This window comes from Pseudophryne corroboree, chromosome 6 (assembly GCF_028390025.1).
Source record: "Pseudophryne corroboree isolate aPseCor3 chromosome 6, aPseCor3.hap2, whole genome shotgun sequence".
NCBI classification, from domain to species: domain Eukaryota; kingdom Metazoa; phylum Chordata; class Amphibia; order Anura; family Myobatrachidae; genus Pseudophryne; species Pseudophryne corroboree.
In genome coordinates, this window is record NC_086449.1 from 100,923,197 (window position 1) to 100,948,978 (window position 25,782).

Below are 25,782 nucleotides of genomic sequence, written 5' to 3' on the forward strand. Positions count from 1 at the left end.
CACCACTAAAATTGGCTTTGGGAATCCCAGTGTTATCCTGTGGATAATCCTGTGGACCCAGCCAGAGAAATAGACGTTATGGTAAGAACTTATCGTTGATAACGTGATTTCTCTTATGTCCACAGGTATCCACAGGGATCCCACCCTGATGCACCTGATTTGAGGATCTAGACAATCACTAAACCTCTTCCCTCTTGTATGGAAGGGTGTGCATGTGTGTTCTTATCGCCTAAATAGGTTTCTACCTGATGCTCCTGCCTAAATCGCTGTGGAAAGAACTGATCTGACTGAGTCAGTGGGCGGGACTATATGGTGAGGCCCCGATGCATCCTGGGAGGCAAGAAAGCTCGTGACCGTGTTGGTGCCATTTCCGCTGTCGCTCAACCATATCCCAATGTTATCCTGTGGATACCTGTGGACATAAGAGAAATCACGTTATCAACGGTAAGTTCTTACTATAACGTCTATTTCTGCCTGCAGCTCCGTCACCCCCCAGCGGCGCTGTATACTCCTGCGCCCTGGTTGCCAGGTCACTGCAACGGAGGCTCCAGTTCCTTCTTAAAGTCAGTCACACACACGCCGCCGTCCTCCCGGATTGTGGGGCCACAGGTATGGTGGAGGTGTAAGGGGCTTCTGTGCCCGCACTTTACCGCGATCCAGCGCGGCCGTAGGAGGCGGGCCGCGTGCGCGCGCTGGCGTGGACACTGATTACTGGGCAGCTGCTCCACTAGCTACCTTAGACAATTAAGGGGCTCAGGTCTGTTTTTCTCATGCGTCCTAGAGGATGCTGGGGATGCTTCAAGAACCATGGGGTATAGACGGGAACCGCAGGAGACATGAGCACTTTAAGAATTTAAATGGGTGTGAACTCGCTCCTCCCTCTATGCCCCTCCTCCAGACTCCAGTTAGATTCTGCGCCTAGGGAGACTGATCACAAACAGGGGAGCTCTACTGAGTTTCTCTGAAAAAAGACTTGTTAGGTTTTTTATGTTCAGGGAGCACTGCTGGCAACAGGCTCCGTGCTTCGAGGGACTGAGGGGAGAGAAGCAGACCTACTTCTGTGAGTTCAAAGGCTCTGCTTCTTAGGCTACTGGACACCATTAGCTCCAGAGGGTTCGATCACTTGGTACGCCTAGCTGCTCGTTCCCGGAGCCGCGCCGTCACCCCCCCTTGCAGAGCCAGAAGAAAGAAGCCGGGTGAGTAAAAGAAGAAACGAAGACTTCAGTGACGGCAGAAGACTTCAGGTCCTGAGGTACTGCGCAGCCGTCGCGCTGCACACCATGCTCCCAAACACACAGCGGCACTGACAGGGTGCAGGGCGCAGGGGGGGTGCCCTGGACAGCATGAGGACCTGAAAGGACTGGCAGAAGTTATATAAAAAGTGCCTAGGCACTCAATTTAGACCCCCATCAGTATAAAAATGTTAAAATGAGCGGGATTGAAGCGCGCCGGTGAGGGGCCATGGCTTAGTCCCCACAGCTCTGACCAGCGCCATTTTCTCTTCACAGAAACTGCAGAGACGCTGGCCCTGACCTCCACACTGCTGTACAAGTAACAGGGTGCAAAATGGGGGGGGGGGGGCACAGTAAATTTGGTGCTATTATCTTTATTATAAAAGCGCTAGCAGGTCTGAGGCATTGTATGTAAAGTCTCAGTACCGGGTTGGGCGCTGGGTTGTGAGCTGGCAGACTCCCTTCTTTCTAACAGGCTTTGCTGTGGGTCTGTCCCCTATAGCCCAGTGTGATTGTAGGTGTCGGTACGTGTGTGTCAACATGTCTGAGGCTGAGTGCTCTTCCCAGGAGGAAGCCGGAGTGGGGACAGAATAGGAGGTGGGAGTGACCCTGTTGGCACCGCCGACTGCTGAGTGGGTAAATATGTTGAGTGTTTTGAATGCAAATTTGGCTCGGTTGACTAAGAGATTAGATAAATCTGAGTCTAAGAACCAGACATGGAGGGAATCCATGGAAGATGCATTGTCACAAGCTCAGACCCCTTCGGGGTCACAGAAACGTGCATTTACCCAGATAGCAGATACAGATACCAACACGGACTCTGATTCCAGTGTCGACTATAGTGATGCCAGATTAAATCCTAAACTAGCTAAGAGCATTCAGTACATGATTGTGGCGATAAAAGACGTACTGCATATCACGGAGGACCCTGCTGTTCCTGATACTAGGGTCTGTATGTTTAAAGGAAAGAAACCTGAGGTAATGTTTCCTGTCTCTCATGAACTGAACGCTATTTTTGAAAAGGCTTGGGAAAATCCTGACAAGAAGGTACAGGTTCCCAAAAGAATTCCAGTGGCATATCCGTTCCCCTAGTGGGACAGGGAAAAGTGGGAGTCAACCCCCACAGTGGACAAAGCTCTATCGCGTCTGTCTAAGAAGGTGGCGCTTTCGTCTCCGGACACGGCAGCCCAAAAAGATCCTGCGGATCGTAAGCAGGAAAATACACTAAAATCCATTTATGTCACTACAGGTTCGCTACTCAGGCCTGCCGTTGCTTCGGCATGGGTGAGTAGCGCTATTAAAAAATGGTCAGATAACTTGTCATCTGAGATAGACAACCTGGACGTCTGGGTCATATCAGGGACTCTGCAGCATATTTAAAAGAATGGATATTGGCCTTTTGGGATCAAGGGCCAATGCCATGGCTGTCTCGGCTAGAAGGGCATTTTGGATTCATCAATGGAATGCTGATGCTGACTCGAAGCAGGCTATGGAGTCTCTACCGTTTAACGGTAGTGTCTTGTTTGATGATGGCCTCACTGACCTGGTATCTACGGCTACCGCGGGTAAGTCGTAATTTTTACCTTATGTTCCTGCGCAACAAAAGAAAACGCCCCACTATCAGATGCAGTCCTATCGGCCCAATAAATACAAAATAGGACGAGGATCCTCCTTCCTTGCTGCAAGAGGAAAGGGAAAAAGGTCACAGGCTGTGGCAAGTTCCCAAGAACAGAAGTCCTCTCCGGCTTCTACCAAATCCACCGCATGACGCTGGGGCCCTTCTGCGGGAGTCCGCACCAGTGGGGGCACGTCTCGGGCTCTTCAGTCAGGTCTGGGCTCGCTCGGCCCTGGATCCTTGGATATTACAAATAGTGACCCTAGGGTACAAATTAGAGTTTCAAGACGTGCCCCCTCACCGATTTTTCAAATCGGCCTTGCTAGCTTCTCTTCCAGAAAGGGAGGTGGTATGCGCTGCGATACTAAAGCTGTGTCAAAATCAAGTCATTGTCACGGTACCCCCGTCACAACAGGGGGAGGGTTTTTATTCGAGTCTGTACGTGGTACCAAAGCCGGATGGCTCAGTCAAACCGATTCTGAACCTAAAGTCCCTCAATTTCTTTCTAAAAAAATTCAAATTCAAGATGGAATCTCTCCGTGCAGTGATCTCCAGTCTGGAGGAAGGGGATTTTATGGTGTCGGTCGACATAAAGGATGACTACTTACACATTCCTATATATCCTCCACATCAGGCTTCCCTGAGGTTTGCTGTTCAGGATTGTCATTACCAATTTCAGACGTTGCCGTTTGGTCTGTCCATGGCTCCGAGGATTTTCACCAAGGTTATGGCGGAAATGATGGTTCTCCTGCGCAAGCAGGGAATCACAATTATCCCGTACTTGGACAATCTCCTCATAAAGGCGAGATCCAAGGAGCAATTGCTGAAAAACGTTGCGCTCTCTCTGACGATTCTGCAACAACATGGTTGGCTCCTAAACTTGCCAAAATCAGCGGCCTACGAGGCCATTCAGTATGGCAGGTTCCATGCCAGGGTGTTTCAGTGGGACCTGTTGGGCAAGTGGTCCGGGTCTCACCTGGACATGCACTGGAAAATAATCCTATCTTCCAGGACCAGGATCTCCCTTCTATGGTGGCTGCACAGTTCTCACCTTCTGGAGGGATGCAGGTTCGGGATTCAGGATTGGATCCTGGTGACCACAGATGCAAGTCTCCGAGGCTGGGGAGCAGTCACACAGGGGAGAAATTTTCAGGGAAAATGGTCAAGCCAGGAAGCTTGTCTGCACATAAACATTCTGGAATTAAGGGCCATTTACAACGGCATTCTGCAAGCGGAACATCTTCTTCGCAGTCTGCCCGTCTTGATTCAGTCAGACAACATAACAGCAGTGGTGTACATAAACCGCCAGGGCGGAACAAAGAGCAGAGCGGCAATAGCAGAGGCCACGAAGGTTCTTTGCTGCACGGAAAGACATGCAAGCGCTCTGTCAGCGGTCTTCATTCCAGGAGTCGACAACTGGGAAGCAGACTTCCTCAGCAGACACTATCTCCATCCAGGAGAGTGGGGTCTTCATCAAGAGGTCTTTGCAGAAGTGACAAGTCGTTGGGGAATTCCTCAAATAGACATGATGGCGTCTCGCCTCAACAAGAAACTTCAGAGATATTGTTCCAGGTCAAGGGAACCTCAAGCGGTAGCGGTGGACGCCCTAGTGACACCGTGGGTGTTTCCGTCGGTATATGTGTTCCCTCCACTTCCTCTCATTCCAAAAGTGATAAAGATGATAAGAAGAATAAGGGTTCAGGCGATACTCATTGTTCCAGATTGGCCAAGGAGGGCCTGGTATCCAGATCTTCAAGAATTACTCATAGAAGATCCCTGGCTTCTTCCTCTACGGGAGGACCTGTTACGGCAAGTACCGTGCGTGTATCAAGACTTACCGCGGCTGCGTTTGACGGCATGGCGGTTGAACGCCAAATCCTAGCCCGAAAGGGTATTCCCAGTGAAGTCATTCCCACACTACTTCAGGCTAGAAAAGAAGTAACTTCAAAGCATTACCACTGTATTTGGAGGAAATTATGTGTCTTGGTGTGAATCCAAGAAGGCTCCTACGGAAGAATTTCAGCTGGGGCGTTTGCTCCATTTTTTGCAAGCAGGTGTGGATGCGGGCCTAAAGTTGGGCTCTATTAAAGTACACATTTCGGCTTTGTCAATCTTCTTTCAGAAAGAATTGGCCTCCCTTCCAGAAGTTCAGACCTTCGTGAAAGGCGTGCTGCACATCCAACCTCCATTTGTGCACCCTGTGGCACCGTGGGATCTTAATGTGGTATTGCGGTTCCTGCAATCTCATTAGTTTGAACCTTTACGTAAGGTTGAGCTAAAATTCCTTACTTGGAAAGTAGTTAAGTTGTTGGCCTTGGCATCCGCAAGGCGGGTATCTGAGTTGGCGGCTTTGTCTCACAAAAGCCCCTATTTAATCTTCCATGCTGATAGAGCGGAGTTCAGAACTCGTCAGCAATTTCTGCCAAAAGCGGTTTCATCATTTCACGTAAACCAGCCTATTGTGGTGCCGGTGGCTACTGATGCCTTGGCGGATTCGAAGTCTCTTGATGTGGTCAGAGCTTTGAAGATCTATGTCGCCAGAACGGCGCAGATTAGGAAAATAGAGGCTCTGTTTGTCCTGTGGGCTCCAAACAAGATTGGGGCTCTTGCATCCAAGCAGACTATTGCACGCTGGATCTGTAATACGATTGAGCAGGCTCATTCTACGGCAGGATTGCCGTTACCGAAATCTGTAAAAGCCCATTCTACCAGAAAGGTGGGCTCAACCTGGGCGGCTGCCCGAGGGGTCTCGACATTACAGCTTTGCCGAGCTGCTACTTGGTCGGGTTCAAACACCTTTGTGAAGTTTTACAAGTTTGATACCCTGGCTGAGGAGGACTTCTTGTTTGGTCAATCGGTGCTGCAGAGTCATCCGCACTCTCCCGCCCATTCTAGAGCTTTGGTATAAACCCCATGGTTCTTGAAGCATCCCCAGCATCCTCTAGGACGTATGAGAAAATAGGATTTTAATACCTACCGGTAAATCCTTTTCTCTTAGTCCGTAGAGGATGCTGGGCGCCCGTCCCTGTGCGGACACTATCTGCAGTACTTGGTTAATAGTTATTGCTTGTGTTACACAAAGGTGGTGTTTCGGTTATGGTCAGCCTGTTGCTGATTTTGTTCATGCCGTTGACTGGACTTTTTGCTAATGCCATGTTGTACGGCGTGTTTGTGGTGTGAGCTGGTATGTATCTCACCCTTAGATCCTTTTCCTCGAAATGTCTGTCTCCCTGGGCACAGTTCCTATAACTGGAGTCTGGAGGAGGGGCATAGAGGGAGGAGCCAGTTCACACCCATTTAAAGTCTTAAAGTGCCCATGTCTCCTGCGGATCCCGTCTATACCCCATGGTTCTTGTAGCATCCTCTACGGACTAAGAGAAAAGGATTTACCGGTAGGTATTAAAAGCCTATTTATTTATTTATTTTTTTACTGTATAAACCCCGCTTTTTACTGCCCGCAGCGCCCGGTGGGGATGCCAGCCATGGGAGCAGGTCGGACCTGATGCCCCTCCCCCCAGCTCCAGGGTGCCATTTCTGCAAATGTTCCTGCCCTGGAGCTGCATATCTCTCCTCCACTCCTGACCAGCAGCCATCACAGATTGAGCTGAGCTGTTTCTAGGACTGCTGGGGCAAATCTTCCTCTGTAGAACTGCCTGATTGCCAGTGCTGTGCTTCATACAGGACACTTAAGTATTCTACCTGTCACTGGGACAGTATTAGTTAAGAAAGAGTGCATACATTCAGGGTTGTGTGGTACAAACACCCTGTGATATACATCCAGTGTTTACTGTGCTTTGTTATATCTATTGTTAACACATATAGCTATACTGAGTATTACTTTGTATTGCTAGTCCAGTGCAGTTTTATGGTGCATAATTTCTGCATGGTACGCTTGTGACTATATATGTGTGTGTGCATGTAGCTGCTGCATGGTTGCCTTATTGCAGGGTATTTCACTCAGTGGGCTATTCCTATATTGCTATACCTGAGGGGGCCAAGTGTTTTAGGTTTCTTTCTGTTTAATATAGGATTGTATCACAAGATATACTTGCAGTGTATTTTTCCTTGTGATTTATAGTCGCCATATAGTTATATCTCTTGCACTCCCTGTCTGTGCTATCATAGGCCCACTTCACCGAGTGTTCTTGCTAGGTATATTGCTGCTACACTTTGTACCGGTTTGCCCAATATTGTGCACATCGTTATATCTGCTACACATGGCAACGACGCTGGGGCTTCTTCCACACTGCGTGGTAGTGAGGCTGCAGACGTGACAGAGGATAATATGGCAGCTGAGAGGTCAGGTTCAGGGGGTTACTTACCTCCCAGTGGGTCGGTAGCAGGACCCACCTTGGGCTACATTTTCCATGTTGTTAAACATGCTTGTAACTAAATTGACGCCCCCTGTGGGACCACCTGTGCCACTGCAGCAGTTTATGGTCCCTGCTATTAACCCGCCATGGGTGGATCAATTTTCCACTCTGTTACAGCATTTGATCTGGTCTATGACTAAATTTAAGTGTCACTCTCGTCCGCCTAAGACTAAGTCGTCTTCTAAACGGGCCATTACCACCTCCCAGTCCACTGCTATTCCAGACATGTCCTCCGACGAGGACGGTGCATATACTGATCCCACAGACACTGACACATATGTTTCTGATGGGGAAGGGAAGTCATTGGTGGATGTCCCGGATTTGATTGAGGCAATCCGGCTCATTCTTCAGGTGTCTGATGATCTTGAGCCTGAGACTGTCTCTAAGAAACCGGATAGGTTTAAACGTAAGAAGGTGGTTAACCAAGTTTTACCTCATTCTGAACACCTGGTTGACATACATCAGAAATCCTGGGAAAATCCGGGGACAAAATTCACACCGAATAAGAGACTGTTGGCTCGCTATCCTCTCTCTGCGGAGATATGCAAAAATTGAGAAACCCCTCCGCCTGTAGATTCTCATGTGGCGCGTATGGTTGTTTCCTCTGCTCTGCCAGTAAGTACCGTCACCTCTCTGAAGGAACCGCCGGATAGACGTGTGGAGGGCTGTTTAAAAGCGATTTATACCCTAACGGGGTCTGTGCATAGGCCAACAATTGCAGCAACTTGGGCTGCTGAAGCTGTTGAGGCGCGAGCTCAGGAGCTTGAGGCGGAACTGCCTTCCAACGCATCTGAGCATGCTCGACAATATGTCTCGTATATTGCCACAGCTTCTCTGTACCTTAAGGAGGCGACCTCTGATGCTGGGGGGCTTGCAGTCAAGGCTGCTACTACGTCCGTCTTGGCCAGACGTATCCTTTGGTTGAGATCCTGGTCGGTGGAAATGGATTCCAAGAAAACCCACGAGGTACTTCCTTTCAAGGGAGACATTCTCTTTGGAGAAGACCTCAAAAGATTGTGGCTGATCTGGCTACGGCTAAAACAGCTTGCCTACCTAGTACGTCTCCTTCAGCACAGAAGGCTAAAAGTACTTTCCCTCAGCCCTTTCGTCGTCCAGTAAAAGCAAAAGGTCAGGCGTACCCAAAGCAAGCCCGTGCTTCCAGACCTGCCAAGTCCAGACCGAAGCGTGCTGGGCCGCCAGTCAGCCAGCTTCCAAAACTGAGCAGCCTGCCGCATGACGGGGTGGGCCTCCCTCTGGGGGATCCCAGGGTGGGGGGCCGACTTCTAGGTTTTGCCCAGGAATGGTTGAAGACCACTTTAGATACCTGGGTGAGGGAAGTCGTCGCTCGAGGTTACGCCATACCCTTCAATAATCGTCCCCCGCAGTGATTTTGCCTGACAGAAAAAGCAAACGCTTTGCACTCGGTGGTACATTCCCTCCTGACCACAGGAGTGGTAGTACTGGTGCCTCTGGATCAAAGAGGCAAGGGGTACTATTCACGGCTGTTTCTAGTCTCAAAACTGAACCGGTCCTCGCTGCCCATTCTCAATCTGAAGTCCTTTAACAAGCATGTGCGGATCTTCAAGTTTCGTATGGAAACGCTGCGCTCTATTCTGGCCATGGAGCCTGGGGAATATATGGTCTCCCTGGACATACAGGATGCCTACCTACATATTCCTATTTCGGTATCTCATCAGCAGTACCTGGGGTTTTAGGGTGGGCAACCTTCACTACCAATTTTGGGTGTTACCCTTTGGTTTGACAACGGCTCCCTGAGTTTTCACCAAAGTTATGGCGGTCATGACGGCTACACTCCGCCGTCAAGGGGTCAGGATCCTACCGTACTTGGACGATTTGTTGATCCTGGCAAATTCCCCAGAACTTCTCCTGTCATCTCGATCTGACGGTCCAGTGCATGAAAGCCCACGGGTGGCTGATCAACTGGAAGAAATCCTCCCTGGTTCCTGCTCGGTGCATGTAACATCTGGGAGCATTATTGGACACGCACAACCAACGGTTGTTCCTGTCTCAGGAGAAAGTCCTGAAGCTTCAGGACAGGATTCGATGCTTCCTATCTCGTCCGCAAGTGTCTATACATTCGGCAATGCAAGTGCTGGGTCTCATGGTGTGAGCTTTCGACATGGTGGAGTATGCTCAATTCCACTCTCGCCCTCTACAGAAGTTAATTCTGACCAAGTGAACGGCCTGCCTCACCAGATCAGATCTCACATGATCTCATTGTCTCCGGAGGTCCACCTGTCACTGAGCTGGGGGCTTCAGGACCAACGATTGAGCAGGGGCCGTCCCTTCTGGATATCCAACTGGGTCCTTCTGACGACGGATGCCAGTCTGAGAGGTTGGGTCGCGGTGTTGGAACAACACTCTCTTCAGGGTCGGTGGACCAAGGAGGAGTCTCTGCTCCCGATCAATATTCTGGAACTGCGGGCAGTGTTCAATGCGTTGACAATGGCCCAGCATCTAATACAGAACAGACCTGTTCAAGTACAGTCTGACAACGCCACCACAGTGGCGTACATAAATCATTGAGGCGGCACTCGAAGCCGCATGGCAATGAGGGAAGTATCACGGATTCTTCAGTGAGCGGAGCGCCATCTGCCGGCCATATCCGCAGTGTTCATTCCGGGCGTTCTGAACTGGGAAGCAGACTATCTCAGTCGTCAGGAGCCTCCATCCGGGGGTGTTTCAACTTCTCCTGGACACGTGGGTTCTTCCAGATGTGGATCTGATGGCGTCTCGACACAATCCCAAGGTTCCGGTCTTCGGAGCAAGGACAAGGGATCCTCAAGCTGCATTCGTGGACGCTCTGGCAATTCCATGGAACTTTTGGCTACCGTATGTGTTCCCTCCGGTGTCACTCCTGCCCAAAGTAATACAGAAGTTCAAGAAGGAGGAAACCTGCTTCTGGTCGCTCCAGCGTGGCCCAGGCGGCACTGGTTCTCTGATCTACTGGGTCTCTCGTGGGATCGTCCCCTTCTACTTCCACAACAACCAGACCTCCTCGTTCAGGGCCCTTGTGTTTACCAGGATTTGGCCCGTCTGGCTTTGACGGCATGGCTCTTGAACCTTCCGTCCTGAGGGCCAAGATTTTTTCTGAGGCGGTCGTTCAAACTATGTTGAAGGCCCATAAGCCGGCTTCTGCTCGGATTCTACCATAGGGTCTGGAATGCTTACTTTACTTGGTGTGCGTCTCACAATCATGACGTTTTCAAGTTTAGTACGGCTAAACTATTGGCCTTTCTTCAACAGGGCCTGGACTTAGGCCTGCATCTGGCCTCCCTCAAGGTTCACATCTCTGCCTTGTCGGTTTGGTTTCAGAGAAAAATTGCTACCCTACCTGATGTCCATACATTCACTCAGGGTGTGTTGCGGATTCAGCCTCCTTACGTGCCACCTGTGGCCCCTTGGGACTTGTCGGTGGTTTTGGGAGGCCTTGCAAGAGTCTCCGTTTGAGCCTCTTGTCTCTGCTGACCTTAAGTGGCTTTCCCTTAAGGTCCTATTCTTGCTGGCGATTGCTTCAGCTAGAAGGGTCTCGGACTTGGGTGCCTTATCCTGTAAGTCTCCCTATTTGATTTTTCACCGTGACGGGTGGTTCTTAGAACGCGGCCAGGTTATTTACCTAAGGTGGTGTCTTCCTTCCACCTTAACCAGGAGATTGTGGTTCCGGCCTTTAATTCTCCTGAGTTGTCTTCCAAAGAGCGGTCTTTGGATGTGTGGTACGGGCTCTCCGTATCTATGTGAAGAGAACTTCCTCCATTAGGAAATTTGATTCTCTTTTTGTATTGTTTGGTTTTCACAAACGTGGCTGGCCTGCTTCCAAGCAGACTTTGGCCAGATGGATTAGAATGGTGCTTGCACATGCTTATGTACAGGCTGGTCGTCCGGTTCCTGCTACCATCAAAGCCCATTCTACTCTGTTGGTTGGACTTTCTTGGGCGGCCCACCGTGGTGCGACCCTTGAACAATTATGCAAGGCGGCAATGTGGTCCTCAGGGAACACGTTTATAAGGTTCTGCCTTCGATACCGCCGCTTCCCAGGATGCTTCCTTTGGACGCCTGCTTCTTGGGCCCGCTACAGTGCGTCCCCTCCCATAAGGAACTGCTTTAGGACATCCCCAATGTTAATCCTTGTGGAGCCCAGTGTACCCCGCAGCAGAAAACGTAGATTTATGGTAAGAACTTACCGTTAAATCTTTCTGCGAGGTACACTGGGATCGACAAGGCGCCCATCCTGACGCACTTAGCTTTTTTGGGTTGGTATTGGTATAGCTGCTGACACCCTCTCCTGTGGTGAGTGTGTGGTGTAATTGGCTACGCGCGATTGTCGTCTCTGGTACCTGCTACTGCATTGGGTTGGTTAACGAAACTGAGCTCCTGTGCACGGAGGCGGGGTTATAGAGGAGGCGGCGCTGTGCATCTTGGGAACAGTCAAAAGCTTTGAGCCTGTTGGTGCCTCGGATCAAGATCCTACTCTACACCCCGATGTTAATCCTTGTGGAGCCCAGTGTACCTCGCAGAAAGATTTAACAACGGTAAGTTATTACCATAAATATTGTTTTTTTCCTGTAACCAGAGACCCACATAGTACAATAACATCACTGCATAATCTGCTTACTGCCTCCAGAGCACCATACAACCCTTTCACACCACTGTAACTGCTTCCTGTCTGCAGAGCACTGCATAATAGTCACATTACTGTATAATCTACTACCTGTCTTGTCTCTAGAGCATCATGTAATACTGTTACACCACTTTATAACTGCTTCCTGACTCTGGAGCACTGCTTGATACTGTTACACCACTGTATTACTGCTTCCTGCCTCTGGAGCACTACTTGATACTGTTAAACCACTCATAACTCTGTCACTGTACTGTAGACCATTTCAATTTGTGTTTTGTACATAGTTTTACAAAACCCTTATTTAACCTCTAAACTTGCTAATGTTTTCCAAAAACTGCTCAAATTGTCAGTTTTTAAAAAATTATTTCATTAGGTCAAAAATATCTATTTCTAACTTACCCAACCTAATTTTTATTAAAAAAGTTTGTTTTTGCAAAATCGTATACCATTAAAAATATATATATTTATGGGATTTTGTGCATGAACTAGAACTTTTGATAACCTTTAAACTATTTAACTGTCCCTAAGTGGTGGTTCCATATCAATTGTATTGATCTACACTGAATTGCCATTATCAAAAGAACTCGAGGAACCAAAAATAATATAAAAAACTGCTCTCCGTGGACATCGATTTCACAACATATCAGATAATCGATAATTGAGCATCTTGACTCGCGGCTTTACATTTCCCAGTTGGCAGCTGCTAGGTGGGGTGATGCCACAGTGATCGACTGCACAGCAGACACTGGAGGTGGATACAAAGATGCCTGAAGGTGCCTCTGAGATTGGCGGCTGCTGGAAGATTATCTTTCAGCAGCCATTCAGTAGGCATTTTTGACTGGTCGCATCAGATGCAGCCATGTTGGTGCAAGCACAGCCTGGCTTGGTCGCATCTGATGTGACCACTAATGGCAAGTGGTTAACATGTTTGTTTGTTTGTTTTCTTTTTGTTATATCATTGGACAAAGCTGTTGTCCTTTGCTTTCTAAATAAAGTTTTATGCATTTCATATAGCAGACATGTAGGACATTTCAGAACAATGACCTTAAACTGCTCTGCCCAGTGGTATTAACCCAATTATCTAAAGAATGCCATAGTAACAGGCACAAGGGCTTGTGCAAGCTTTTTTACACTACTTTCAAGTAGTAACCTAGTGTTTGAGAGGTTTTTTTTTTTTTTTTTTTTAGTTTGCTCTTGATTTTGAGGTTACAGGAAACTTACATACACTAATTCCGCCTGATTTCAACTGACTAGCAAAAATCTCAATGTATTCCCATTTACCATTTGCTTTCACTTGGTCCATAGATGATCTCAAAGGAAGGGGTGGACAATCTCACTGTTGCAGAGCTGCAGGCTGCCAGTAGGGCTCGAGGTATGAGGTCACTGGGTCTTACAGAGGAACAGCTCAAAGGTCAAATCAAGCAGGTATATTGTTCATTGTTCTTGACTATGTTTATGATAACGGTACCACGATCCAGCACACTTAACAATACAATACCATTCATATTCCATCTTGTTCCCCAGTGGTTGGATTTACACCTGAAGGAGAATGTCCCTCCGTCTCTTTTACTCCTCTCCCGCGCCCTATATCTGACTGATGTTAAACCCAAGCCCATAGTAGCCGTGAAGCAGGCCGTGGAGGTAAGAGAGCTACCTGGTTTGTTCACAACTACTGTGCAACTATCGTGCAATATAAGGCTCAGGTTACATTCTGATATGGAAAGGAAAATAAGACCTCATTGATTTGCCCCAAGCTCTGCTGCATATCAGACAATATAACAGACAACCATTTACAGTATATAGTGCCAGCCCCCTGTGTAGTGCCGAGGTTCTCAAACGCAGTACTCAAGGCACCCCAACGGTCCAGGTTTTAGGTATATCCATGGCCCAAGTCACCTGTGGCCAAGGATAGATATACCTAAAACCTGGACCATTAGGGTGCCTTGTGGACCGCGTTTGAGAACCTCTGGTGTAGTACTTTACAATAAGAAACAAGCACAGTGGTAAAAGAAGACTGGGTAATAATAAAACAGATGGAAGAGGTCCCTGCTCATAAGTGCACAATCTAAAGGAAAATAGGATATGCAATTTGTCTTCTGTCGTAAGCTGGGTACACACATGCCGACCGACCGTCCTTTCTGCCAAGTGACTGATTTGCTAAGCTGTACACATTTACCAATCAGCTACTTGAAATGTCTGTCCGGACATTACAACTGGGCGGTCATTTAAATTTGCCCATCCAGTTGTGATGTCATTTGTTGCTGTTTCCAGAGGCCAGCATAACGGATCGATCGGCCGCCCATGTACTCGGGCAGATGTACCGATATTAAAATCTGGATGTGTACCGCGCTATGTATCAGTAAATGACTATTAGCTGGAGTACCGCAAGGCTCAGTCTTAGGTCCTCTGCTTTTCTCTATCTATACCACATCTCTTGGTAAACTAATCAACTCTTTCGGATTTCAGTACCATCTGTATGCGAATGATACTCAAATCTACCTATCCTCCCCTGGGGTGTGAGCTGGCATACTCCCTCTGTGTTTCTCTATCCGGGCTTCCTTGTGGGCCTGTCCCCTGGCTGAGACATTATGTGTGTGTGTGTCGGTGGGTCGATACTCTGTGTCGACATGTCTGAGGCTGAATGTTATTCACCGGAGGAGGTTATTGGGGGGGGGGGGGGCAGATGCGGGTCAGGAGTTGGCTCTGTCGGCACAGCCGACACCTGATTTACTTGCATTGTGGAATACAATTAATTCTAATGTGGCTTCTTTGTCAAAGAGGTTAGATAAATCTGAGTCACAGACACAGGTGTGGAAAAAATCCATGGAGGATGCTTTGTCGCAGGTACAGACCCCTTCGGGGTCAATAAAGCGGCCGTTTACTCTAGTGGTACTGGTACCGACACGGATTCTGAGTCCGATGTCGACTTCACTGAGGCTCCTTTACATCCAAGATTAGTTAAGAGTATTCAGTACATGATTGTGGCTATAAAGGATGTGTTACGCATTTCTGAGGAACCTGCCGTACAGGAGACAAGGATTTTCTTGTTTAAAGAGAAAAAACCTGAGGTGCAGTTTCCCCCCTCTCATGAGATGAATACTCTTTGTGAAAAGGATTGGGAGTCGCCGGACAAGAGGTGGCAGATTCCCAAGAGGATTTACATGGCGTATCCTTTCCCCTCTATTGATAGGGGAAAATTGGAGGCGTCTCCAAATGTTGATAAAGCTTTATCTCGTTTGTCTAAGAAGGTGACGCTTCCGTCTCCTGACACGGCAGCTCTCAAGGATCCGGCGGATCGCAAGCTGGAGATGTCTCTGAAGTCCATTTTCGCTAATACGGGTGCATTGCTCAGACCTGCTGTAGCGTCTGTATGGGTGAGTAGTGCTATTGCTAAATGGGCTGAGAATTTAGCTGCTGATATGGATACCCTTGATAAAGATACTGTTCTTTTGACTCTTGGTTATATCAAGGACGCTGCAGATTACCTGAAGGATGCGGCGAGGGATGTTGGTCTCTTGGGGTCAAGAGCTAATGCCATGTCTATTTCGGCCAGGAGGGCGCTGTGGATACATCAATGGAATGCTGATGCCGATTCCAAGAGAGCTATGGAAGCTTTACCCTTCAAAGGTAATGTCTTGTTTGGGGACGGCTTGGCTGACCTGGTTTCTACCACGACTGCGGGTAAGTCGTCTTTTCTTCCCTATGTTCCCACACAACACAAAAAGGCACCACATCAGCAGATGCAGTCCTTTCGTCCGAATAAATACAGGCGAGGAAAAGGTTCATCCTTTCTCGCTTCAAAGGGTAGAGGAACGGGAAGGAAGTAGCCTGCAGTGTCAGGCGCCCAGGACCAGAAGTCCGCCCCTGCCGCTACCAAGTCCACCGCATGACACTGGGGCTACCCTGGGAGAGTCCGAACCGGTGGGGGGCCGTCTGCAGTTCTTCAGTCAGGTCTGGGTTCAATCAGGCCTGGATCCTTGGGTCCTAGAGATTGTATCTCAGGGTTACAGGCTGGAGTTTCAGGAGACGCCCCCTCACCGGTTTTTCATGTCGGCCTTGCCAGTGTCTTCCGGACAGGGAGGTGGTGCTGGCAGCAATACAAAAGTTGTGTCATCAGAGGGTCATTGTTCCCGTTCCCCCGTCCCAATGGGGGGAGGGGTTCTACTCGAGCCTTTTTGTGGTACCGAAACCGGACGGTTCGGTCAGACCGATTCTGAACCTAAAGTCCCTCAATCCATACTTGAAGGTTTTCAAGTTCAAGATGGAATCTCTTCGAGCGGTGATTGCCAGCCTTGAAGGGGGGGACTTTATGGCGTCAGTCGACAAAAAGGATGCCCACTTACACATCCCGATATATCCTCCGCATCAAGCTTTCCTAAGGTTTGCGTTACAGGATTCTCATTACCAATTTCAGACGTTGCCGTTTGGGCTTTCCACGGCCCCGAGGATTTTCACCAAGGTCATGGCAGAAATGATGGTTCTCCTTCGCAAGCAAGAGGTTACCATTATCCCGTACTTGGACGATCTCCTGATAAAGGCGAGGTCCAGGGAACGGTTGCTAAGGAATGTGGATTTGTCGCTGTCTGTTCTGCGACAACACGGTTTGCTGCTAAATTTGCCAAAGTCTCAGTTGATTCCGTCCACTCGATTGTCCTTTCTAGGCATGATTCTCGACACGAGCTTACGAAAGGTGTTTCTTCCGGAAGACAAAGCTATGGAACTCCAGACTATGGTCAGGGAGCTTCTGAGGCCAAGAAGTGTGTCGGTTCATCGATGCAGTCGGGTTCTGGGGAAGATGGTTGCGGCGTACGAGGCCATTCCGTTTGGCAGGTTTCATGCCCGGGCGTTTCAGTGGGATCTGCTGAGCAAGTGGTCCGGGTCTCACCTGCACTTGCACCGGAAGATAAGTCTATCTCCCAGGGCCAGGATTTCTCTCCTGTGGTGGCTACAAATTTCTCACCTCCTAGGGGGGGCGCCGTTTCGCTATCCTGGATTGGGTCCTGTTGACAAGAGATGCAAGTCTCCGAGGCTGGGGCGCAGTCACCCAGGGAAGAATCTTTCAGGGGAAATGGTCGCTCCAGGAATCTTGTCTCCACATAAATGTTCTCGAGTTAAGGGCCATTTACAACGGCCTGGTACAGGCAAAAAGCCTTCTTCAAGGTCGGCCTGTCCTGATACAATCAGACAACATAACAGCGGTGGCGCATATAAACCGTCAAGGCGGAACAAGGAGCAGGGCGGCGATAGCGGAGGCCACAAGAATCCTTCGCTGGGCGGAACAGCACGTGAGCGCCCTGTCAGCAGTCTTCCTTCCGGGAGTGGACAACTGGGAAGCAGACTTCCTCAGCAGACACGATCTCCATCCAGGAGAGTGGGCTCTTCATCAAGAGGTATTTGCAGAAGTGACGAAGCATTGGGGAACTCCGCTGATCGACATGATGGCATCTCGCCTCAACAAGAAGCTTCCGAGGTATTGTTCCAGGTCAAGGGACCCCCAAGCCAGTGCAGTGGACGCCCTGGTAACTCCGTGGGTTTTCCAGTTGGGTATGTGTTCCCTCCGCTTCCTCTCATTCCAAAGGTACTGACAATCATTCGAAGAGCGAGAGAGTGCAGGCGATTCTTGTCGTTCCAGATTTGCCAAGAAGGGCCTGGTATCCAGATCTTCAGGAATTACTTGTGGAAGATCCTTGGCTGCTTCCTCTAAGAGAGGACCTGTTAGTGCAGGGACCATGCGTGTTTCCAGACTTACGGCGGCTGCGTTTAACGGCATGGAAGTTGAGCGCCAAATTTTAGCTCGGAAAGGGATTATCGGGGAGGTCATTCCAACTCTCCTTAAGGCGAGGAAGGAAGTTACAGCGAAACATTATCACCGTATTTGGAGGAAGTATGTTTCGTGGTGTGAGACTAAAGCTGCTCCTACAGAGGAATTTCACTTGGGTCGGTTTCTCCATTTTTTTGCAGGCAGGCGTAGATGCCGTCCTGAAATTGGGTTCCATCAAGGTGCAGATTTCTGCTTTGTCTATCTTCTTTCAGAAGGAATTGGCTGTTCTCACTGAGGTTCAGACTTTTGTGAAGGGAGTGATGCATATACATCCTCCGTTTGTGCCCCCGGTGGCACCGTGGGATCTTGACGTGGTCTTGCAGTTTCTTATGTCTTCCTGGTTTGAACCTTTGCGTAAGGTTGAGTTAAAGTTTCTCACTTGGAAGGTGGTCATGCTGTTGGCTCTGGCATCTGCCAGGAGGGTATCTGAGTTGGCGGCCTTATCACACAAGAGCCCGTACTTGATCTTCCATTCGGATAGGGCCGAATTGAGGACTCGTCAACAACTTCTGCCGAAGGTGGTTTCTTCATTTCACATTAACCAACCTGTTGTGGTACCTGTGGCTACGGATGCTGTGGCAGTTCCGAAGTCTCTTGATGTAGTGAGAGCTTTGAAGATCTATGTCGCCAGAACGGCGGTGGCCAAGAAAACTGAGGCGCTGTTTGTCCTGTATGCTTCCAACAAGATTGGTCATCCTGCTTCAAAACAGACTATTGCACGCTGGATTTGTAGTACCAGGAAAGTGGGCTCATCTTGGGCGGCTGCCCGAGGCGTCTCGGCTTTACAGCTTTGCCGAGCAGCTACTTGGTCGGGTTCAAACACTTTTGCTAAGTTCTATAAGTTTGATACCCTGGCTGATGAGGACCTTGCGTTTGCTCAGTCGGTGCTGCAGAGTCGTCCGCACTCTCCCGCCCGGTCTGGAGCTTTGGTATAAACCCCATGGTCCTTTTGGAGTCCCCAGCATCCTCTAGGACGTAAGAGAAAATAGGATTTTGGTACCCACCGGTAAATCCTTTTCTCCTAGTCCGTAGAGGATGCTGGGCGCCCATCCCAGTGCGGACTGTTACTTGCAGTGTTTTCTTGCTGGTTAAATTAGTTTATACACTGGTGGTGTATTGATTGTTTTCAGCTTGTTGCTGTTGTTAATTCATACTGTTATCTGGTTTACTGTTACTCCGGTTGTACGGTATGTTTGTGGTGTGGGCTGGTGTGTTTGTAGCCCTTAGTTTAAACAAAAATCCTTTCCTCAAAATGTCAGTCTCTCCTGGGCACAGTTCTCTAACTGAGGTCTGGAGGAGGGGCATAGAGGGAGGAGCCAGTTCACACCCAGTTTAAGTCTTTTCAGTGTGCCCAAGCTCCTGCGGATCCCGTCTATACCCCATGATCCTTTTGGAGTCCCCAGCATCCTCTACGGACTAGGAGAAAAGGATTTACCGGTAGGTACCAAAATCCTATTTTTCCACACGTATGAGCGTTCATATTTTAAACAAGCGCTCCTTTCTTATATTTACCAGATGTACCGATATATATGCAACCTATATTGCAATCTACCTTGCTGCAGGGCCAACATAAGTCTGTGAGGGACATAGGGGGTCATTCCGAGTTGATCGCTTGCTAGCAGTTTTTAGCAGCCGTGCAAATGCATAGTCGCCGCCCACGGGGGAGTGTATTTTCTCTTACGTCCTAGAGGATGCTGGGGACTCCGTAAGGACCATGGGGTATAGACGGGCTCCGCAGGAGACATGGGCACTCTAAAGACTTTAGATGGGTGTGCACTAGCTCCTCCCTCTATTCCCCTCCTCCAGACCTCAGTTAGGTCCTGTGCCCAGAGGAGACTGGATGCACTGCAGGGGAGCTCTACTGAGTTTCTCTGAAAAAGACTTTTGTTAGGTTTTTTATTTTCAGGGAGCTCTGCTGGCAACAGGCTTCCTGCATCGTGGGACTGAGGGGAGAGAAGCAGACCTTCTTAAATGATAGGCTCTGCTTCTTAGGCTACTGGACACCATTAGCTCCAGAGGGTCGGAACACAGGTCTCACCCTCGTTGTTCGTCCCGGAGCCGCGCCGCCGTCCTCCTCACAGAGCCGAAGATAGAAGCCGGGTGAGTATAAGAAGAAAGAAGACTTCAAAGGCGGCAGAATACTTCTGATCTTCACTGAGGTACCGTGCAGCGGTAACGCTGCGCGCCATTGCTCCCACATTCACACACACTGACGGCACAGTATGGGTGCACGGCACAGGGGGGGGCGCCCTGGGCAGCAATTATAAACTTCTAGGGACACTGGCATAGAGATATATATATATATATATATATATATATATATATATATATATATATATATATAGAAAAAATCCAAGAATAACCACACAGGTGATTGTACCCAGAAATACCAGCACACAGCTTAGATGCAAAAAAAGAAGTTTTACTTGTCCAGAAAAATCATTTAAAAAGGCAACAAGCATATAGCACACATGATGGTAGCAGCATGAATAGATCAATGAGTACTTATCATTCCGACAGCTGTTTCGACTATCTTCATCATGGGAATAGATAAAGTGACATGGTGCTGTACACTGCCATCCGCAGTGTCTGGTTCCAAAGTGACATGTGCCTGAAAAGCTTAGCCCATGAGTGCATTAAATAGTGTGTGAAATACTTACCTGTAAGCTGTCTCACCTGTTCCCCGTCACACGTGGACATCAGCTGCGTTACATCCAAGCAGCACGGCATGCCGTGAACCGGAAGTGACGTGCAGGGGAGGGTATTAACCGCTGCACATCGTCAGTGACCAAACGATGGAGCCGGGACCTGTCCATCCTGCACGGAGACATAAGTCTCCGTAACTGTGTCCTGGTGTGAAGAATCACCCTCGGGCCGCGCGTCACTTCTAACGCGTTACCCGTGGCAACCAACAGGTCGTGCTTAAAACAGTCCGGGTAAACGAACACACCCGGAACTGAAGAAGCATCAGACCTGTTTCCGGGGACAAGGGGAGAGGCGCACAGGCAAAAAAAATAAATACAGTGTAAAATAACATTGAACTAATAAAAATGAATAAAAATGAAAATAAATTAGATGCACACTTACATCCTGATGATGAATCTACTGATAATAAAGCATGTCTATGGCCAGTCATAAATGATTTAACAATGAATTGAACTGAATTTAAATTTGTCACTGACTACATTCTTAGTTATTATACATAAATCATGCCTTATAAAAAAGCCCCAATTTATAGGCCTTTCAGTAAGTAGGTATATAAATCAACTGAAGTGTGCATATAAGCATAAACAGTTAATCTAATTAATAAACAAATAAACAAAAAGTACATAGATAAGACAATGGATCCGGATGCAGAGTCATCAGGCTCACATGTGTTCACGTACATAAAAAATGTGAAGTGAAAAAAATGTGAATATAAAAAAAGAAAAGAAAAAAATATATTTATTTATAAAAAAGGTACCAACGAGAATTCCTCATTAAGTCCCAATGGTGAAAGGGAAAATAATCGTCGGATCCAGCGGCATTCCTGTTGTAATAGCAGCTTATGCCGGTCACCACCCCTCTTCAATGGTGGTATGTGGTCAATGGGCATGAATAAAAGATCTTTAATGTGGTGACCTTGATGAACGAAGTGTTTAGCAACTGGCGGAGTGGAATTTTCAATTTTGATGAACGCTTTCTTAATTGATGACCGGTGCAAGGCCATCCGTTCTTTGAGCATTCTAATAGTCTTTCCGACATATAGTTTCTTGCAGGGGCATTGGATCACGTAAACGACATATTTGGTCTCACATGTCATTCGATGTTTCAGTCGAAAAGTGTCTCCCCTAGTTGGATGGACGAACGTGCTACCTGTGTGCATATGCTTGCAATTAACACAGGAGCCACATTTGTGTGCTCCTGGTTTCAATTTTAGCCAACCATTGCCTTGTTGCGACATTGGTGCTATATCTGAATAGGTGATCTGATCCTTGAGATTTGGACTACGTTTGTAGCTAAATAATGGTAAGCTGTCACAGAATTTTCCCATAGTCGAATCTGCCTGTAAAATATGCCAATGCTTGGAGATCGCACGTCTCATGGCACCAGAGGCGACAGAATATGTGCTGGAAAAGACCAATCGTCCAATCTCTGGATCTTTATTCTTGGATCTTAATACGTCTGAACGTTCCATCTGGAGACATCTCGTGATCGCTCCTTGTATCTCAGTCGGATCATAGCCCCTCTCGATGAATTTCTTGCCCATCTCGGTCAAAGCAGCTGGTAATAATAATTCATCCGAAGTTATGCGTTTCACTCGTAAAAGTTGGGAGAAGGGTAGTCCCTTCTTTAATGGCTGCGGATGGAAGCTCGTAGCCAACAAGAGAGAGTTTTTATCTGTAGGCTTCCTATAAACCTGGGTGGTGATGGACCCGTTGTTTAATTTGATCGTAACATCCAAAAAATTAATAGACAAAAAGTCGTGAACACATGTGAGCCTAATAGACCCTGGAATTTGATTTAATTTGGTAATAAATTGTTGAAGCTCAGCCTCACCCCCAGTCCACAGCATGAACAGGTCATCAATATATCGCACATAAAACAAAATGTAGGATGAAAATTTCGGATCTGCCATGATATATTGTTGTTCATACTGAAACATAAACAAATTAGCATACGATGGGGCCACATTGGACCCCATCGCTGTGCCCTGTAATTGTAAGTAAAATGAATTTTCAAACAAAAAATAATTTTTGTGTAAGATAAAATCTAACAAAAGTAACAAAAATTCACTTGGTGGACCCTCATACTGTGGACTGGAGGTAATGGCCTTCCTAGTTGCCTCAATGCCCTCAAGATGATTGATACAAGTGTATAAACTGGTGACATCGAGTGTCACCAGTATACAGTCATTGGGAAGAGGACCAACTGCCTTTAATTTCGATAAGAAGTCTGAAGTATCCCTAATGAAGTATGGCGTTGATTGCACAACCGGCTGCAGAAAAAAGTCCACATATTGGGATAATGTCTGGCACAAAGAGCCCCTGGAGGAAATGATAGGTCTCCCAGGGGGTTTGTCCAGACATTTGTGGACTTTGGGCAAAACATAAATCAAAGGAATGCGGGGAAAGTCCTGGGTAAGGAATTTAGCTGTTTGATCATCAATCCAATAATTAGAAACACCTAAACCAATTATGGAATCTGCCTCACGTTTAAAATTATTGGTTGGATCAAATCGGAGTTGTTTATAACATTGTTTGTCGGCTAATTGCCGATTGATTTCATCAATGTAATCAGTACGATTTAATAATACCACGCCCCCACCCTTATCGGCGGGGCGTATGATAACATTTGGGTTATCCCTTAGAGATTTGACTGCCAGTCTTTCTAATTTAGTCATATTGTGATTTTTAATTTTAATATTATTGATACAAGGTAAAGTTTCCTTTTTAACTAAATTAATAAAAACCTCAATGGCAGGATTCATGGATGGTGGGTCAAAGTTACTGGGTGTTTTAAATTGACTCCTTTTGACAGAAACAGTATCCCTTTTTGAGAAATAATCTTTAAGTTTTAATTGTCGAAAAAATTTAAATAATTCGACCTCACAATCAAACTTGTTTTGTTTATATGTTTGAACAAAAGTGAGTCCTTTAGATAATACTGCCATTTCTGCCTCTGTTGGAGTATAATCTGATAGATTGAAGACAGTTATTTCCGTCCCCCCTTGTAATTCCTGCCTCCTGTATTTTTTGTGCTTGAGCCCCCCTCTCCTGCACGGTCTCTTGAATCCGTGGTCTCTTTTGTTTTGCTCCTGGTAAATGTTTTGTCCCCTAAAAAACGACCCCTATAGTGGCCTGAATGATCCGAATCGCTTTGAGAGGTATGCGATTCTATGTCCGTAAATTGGACCTCAGCTTTATTACGGAAGTTTTGGCCTTTTCTCCAGGGACGTCTATTGGTTTGTGTGAATAACCACGGATAGACTCTCAAATCCCTGTAGTCGTCTTTAACCTTACGGTATTTAGTTTTTTTAAAAACCAATAGTTCATTTTTAAACGCTTGAATACCATCATGTGTGCTATATGCTTGTTGCCTTTTTAAATGATTTTTCTGGACAAGTAAAACTTCTTTTTTTGCATCTAAGCTGTGTGCTGGTATTTCTGGGTACAATCACCTGTGTGGTTATTCTTGGATTTTTTCTATATGATTACACCAACCGTGCACCAGCGTTTTCTAAATGATAAGTGAGAAGCGGCTGCTTTTGTGGATTTATATATATATATATATATACTGCGGAGGCAGTATATTACACAAACCCCCGCCAGTATAAAGATTTGAGCGGGACCGAAGCCCGCCGTTGAGGGGGCGGAGCTTGATCCTCCAGCACTAACCAGCGCCATTTTCTCCACAGCACGCTGCAGAGAAGCTGGCTCCCCGGACTCTCCCCTGCTGAACACAAGTACAGAGGGCACAAAAGAGGGGGGGGGGGGCACATTTATTTGGCGCAGTGAGTGTAGATATATATATATATATATATATATATATATATATATATATATATATATATATATATATATATATATATATATATATATATATATATATATATAGTCCCGCTATTGCTGAATAAGCAAATGGCACGTCACTCCAGGTTACTGAAAAAAAGGGATTTTAATAGTCCATGACAAAATTACATGGTCAAGCAATAGTTAAATATGCAGCATGGCAAATTCTCAACGGCTGGTTTCAAGACCTAGTCTCGTCTTCAGGATTTATTGCCGCTGCTTGTGTGCTACATGGCAGGAAAGAGCATAAAGTGCTGCAGAAGGCAAAGTTTCCTCACTTTGCCTTCTGCAGCACTTTATGCTCTTTCCTGCCATGTAGCACACAAGCAGCGGCAATAAATCCTGAAGACGAGACTAAGTCTTGAAACCAGCCGTTGAGAATTTGCCATGCTGCATATTTAACTATTGCTTGACCATGTAATTTTGTCATGGACTATTAAAATCCCTTTTTTTCAGTAACCTGGAGTGACGTGCCATTTGCTTATTCAGCAATAGAGGGACTATTCAAACATAGCAAGGGCACCCAGGCTACTTTTCTTTTTCTCATATCAGGAGTGCCGGATGTTTTAAAGATATATATATATATATATATATATATATATATATATATATATATATATATATATATATATATATATATATATATATATATATATATATATAATACAGGTTGAGCATCCCATATCCAAATATTCCGAAATACGGACTTTTTTGAGTGAGAGTGACATAGTGAAACCTTTGTTTTTTGATGACTCAATGTACACAAACTTTGTTTAATACACAAAGTTAGTAAAATTATTGTATTAAATGACCTTCAGGCTGTGTGTATAAGAAACATAAATGAATTGTGTGAATGTAGACACACTTTGTTTAATGTACAAAGTTGTAAAAAATATTGGCTAAAATGACCTTCAGGCTGTGTGTATAAGGTGTATATGAAACATAAATTAATTCTGTGCTTAGATTTAGGTCCCATCACCATGATATCTCATTATGGTATGCAATTATTCCAAAATACGGAAATATCCGATATCCAAAATACCTCTGGTCCCAAGCATTTTTGGATACGGGATACTCAACCTGTATATAATAATAATAATAATAAAAAAAAAAAATAAAAAAAAAAATATATATATATATATATATATATATATATATATATATATATATATATATATATATATATATATACACACACACATATATACAGAACAGTTGAAGTGGCACTCACTGTGTATCCAATAATATCTGCTGGGGTGCCTGAATTCCAGAGAGAAGACTTGTTTCCACAAGGTCCCATAATATAATCAATTTGATATAAAGAAGGCACTCACCAGACTTATAATGAATTGCAAAAAAAAGTCTATTTATCAAACCTCACATCAGCAGCTTAATCATGGTTGGTCGACGTTTCGGTCCCAAACCGGACCTTTTTCCAGACCAGAATGTACAATCGTCAGAATCTGACGTTACACCCAAGGGTGGCCAAAAGTATTCATTATATGATTATTGCAATAAAAGATGTTTTGCATATCACAGATGACCCCTCTG

General features: G+C 46.6%; 1 protein-coding gene across 4 annotated transcripts in view; it reads left to right on the forward strand.

Annotated features, from left to right (window-relative positions):
* The window catches only part of LETM2 (leucine zipper and EF-hand containing transmembrane protein 2), a 276,504-nt gene that overhangs the window by 221,016 nt on the left and 29,706 nt on the right, over positions 1 to 25,782 (forward strand). For all 4 annotated transcript variants that reach the window (XM_063931541.1, XM_063931540.1, XM_063931542.1 and 1 more), the window contains 2 exons: positions 13,165 to 13,284; positions 13,384 to 13,500. In XM_063931541.1, the coding sequence (XP_063787611.1) occupies positions 13,165 to 13,284; positions 13,384 to 13,500 (237 nt within the window). The remainder of the gene's footprint in view (positions 1 to 13,164; positions 13,285 to 13,383; positions 13,501 to 25,782) is intronic.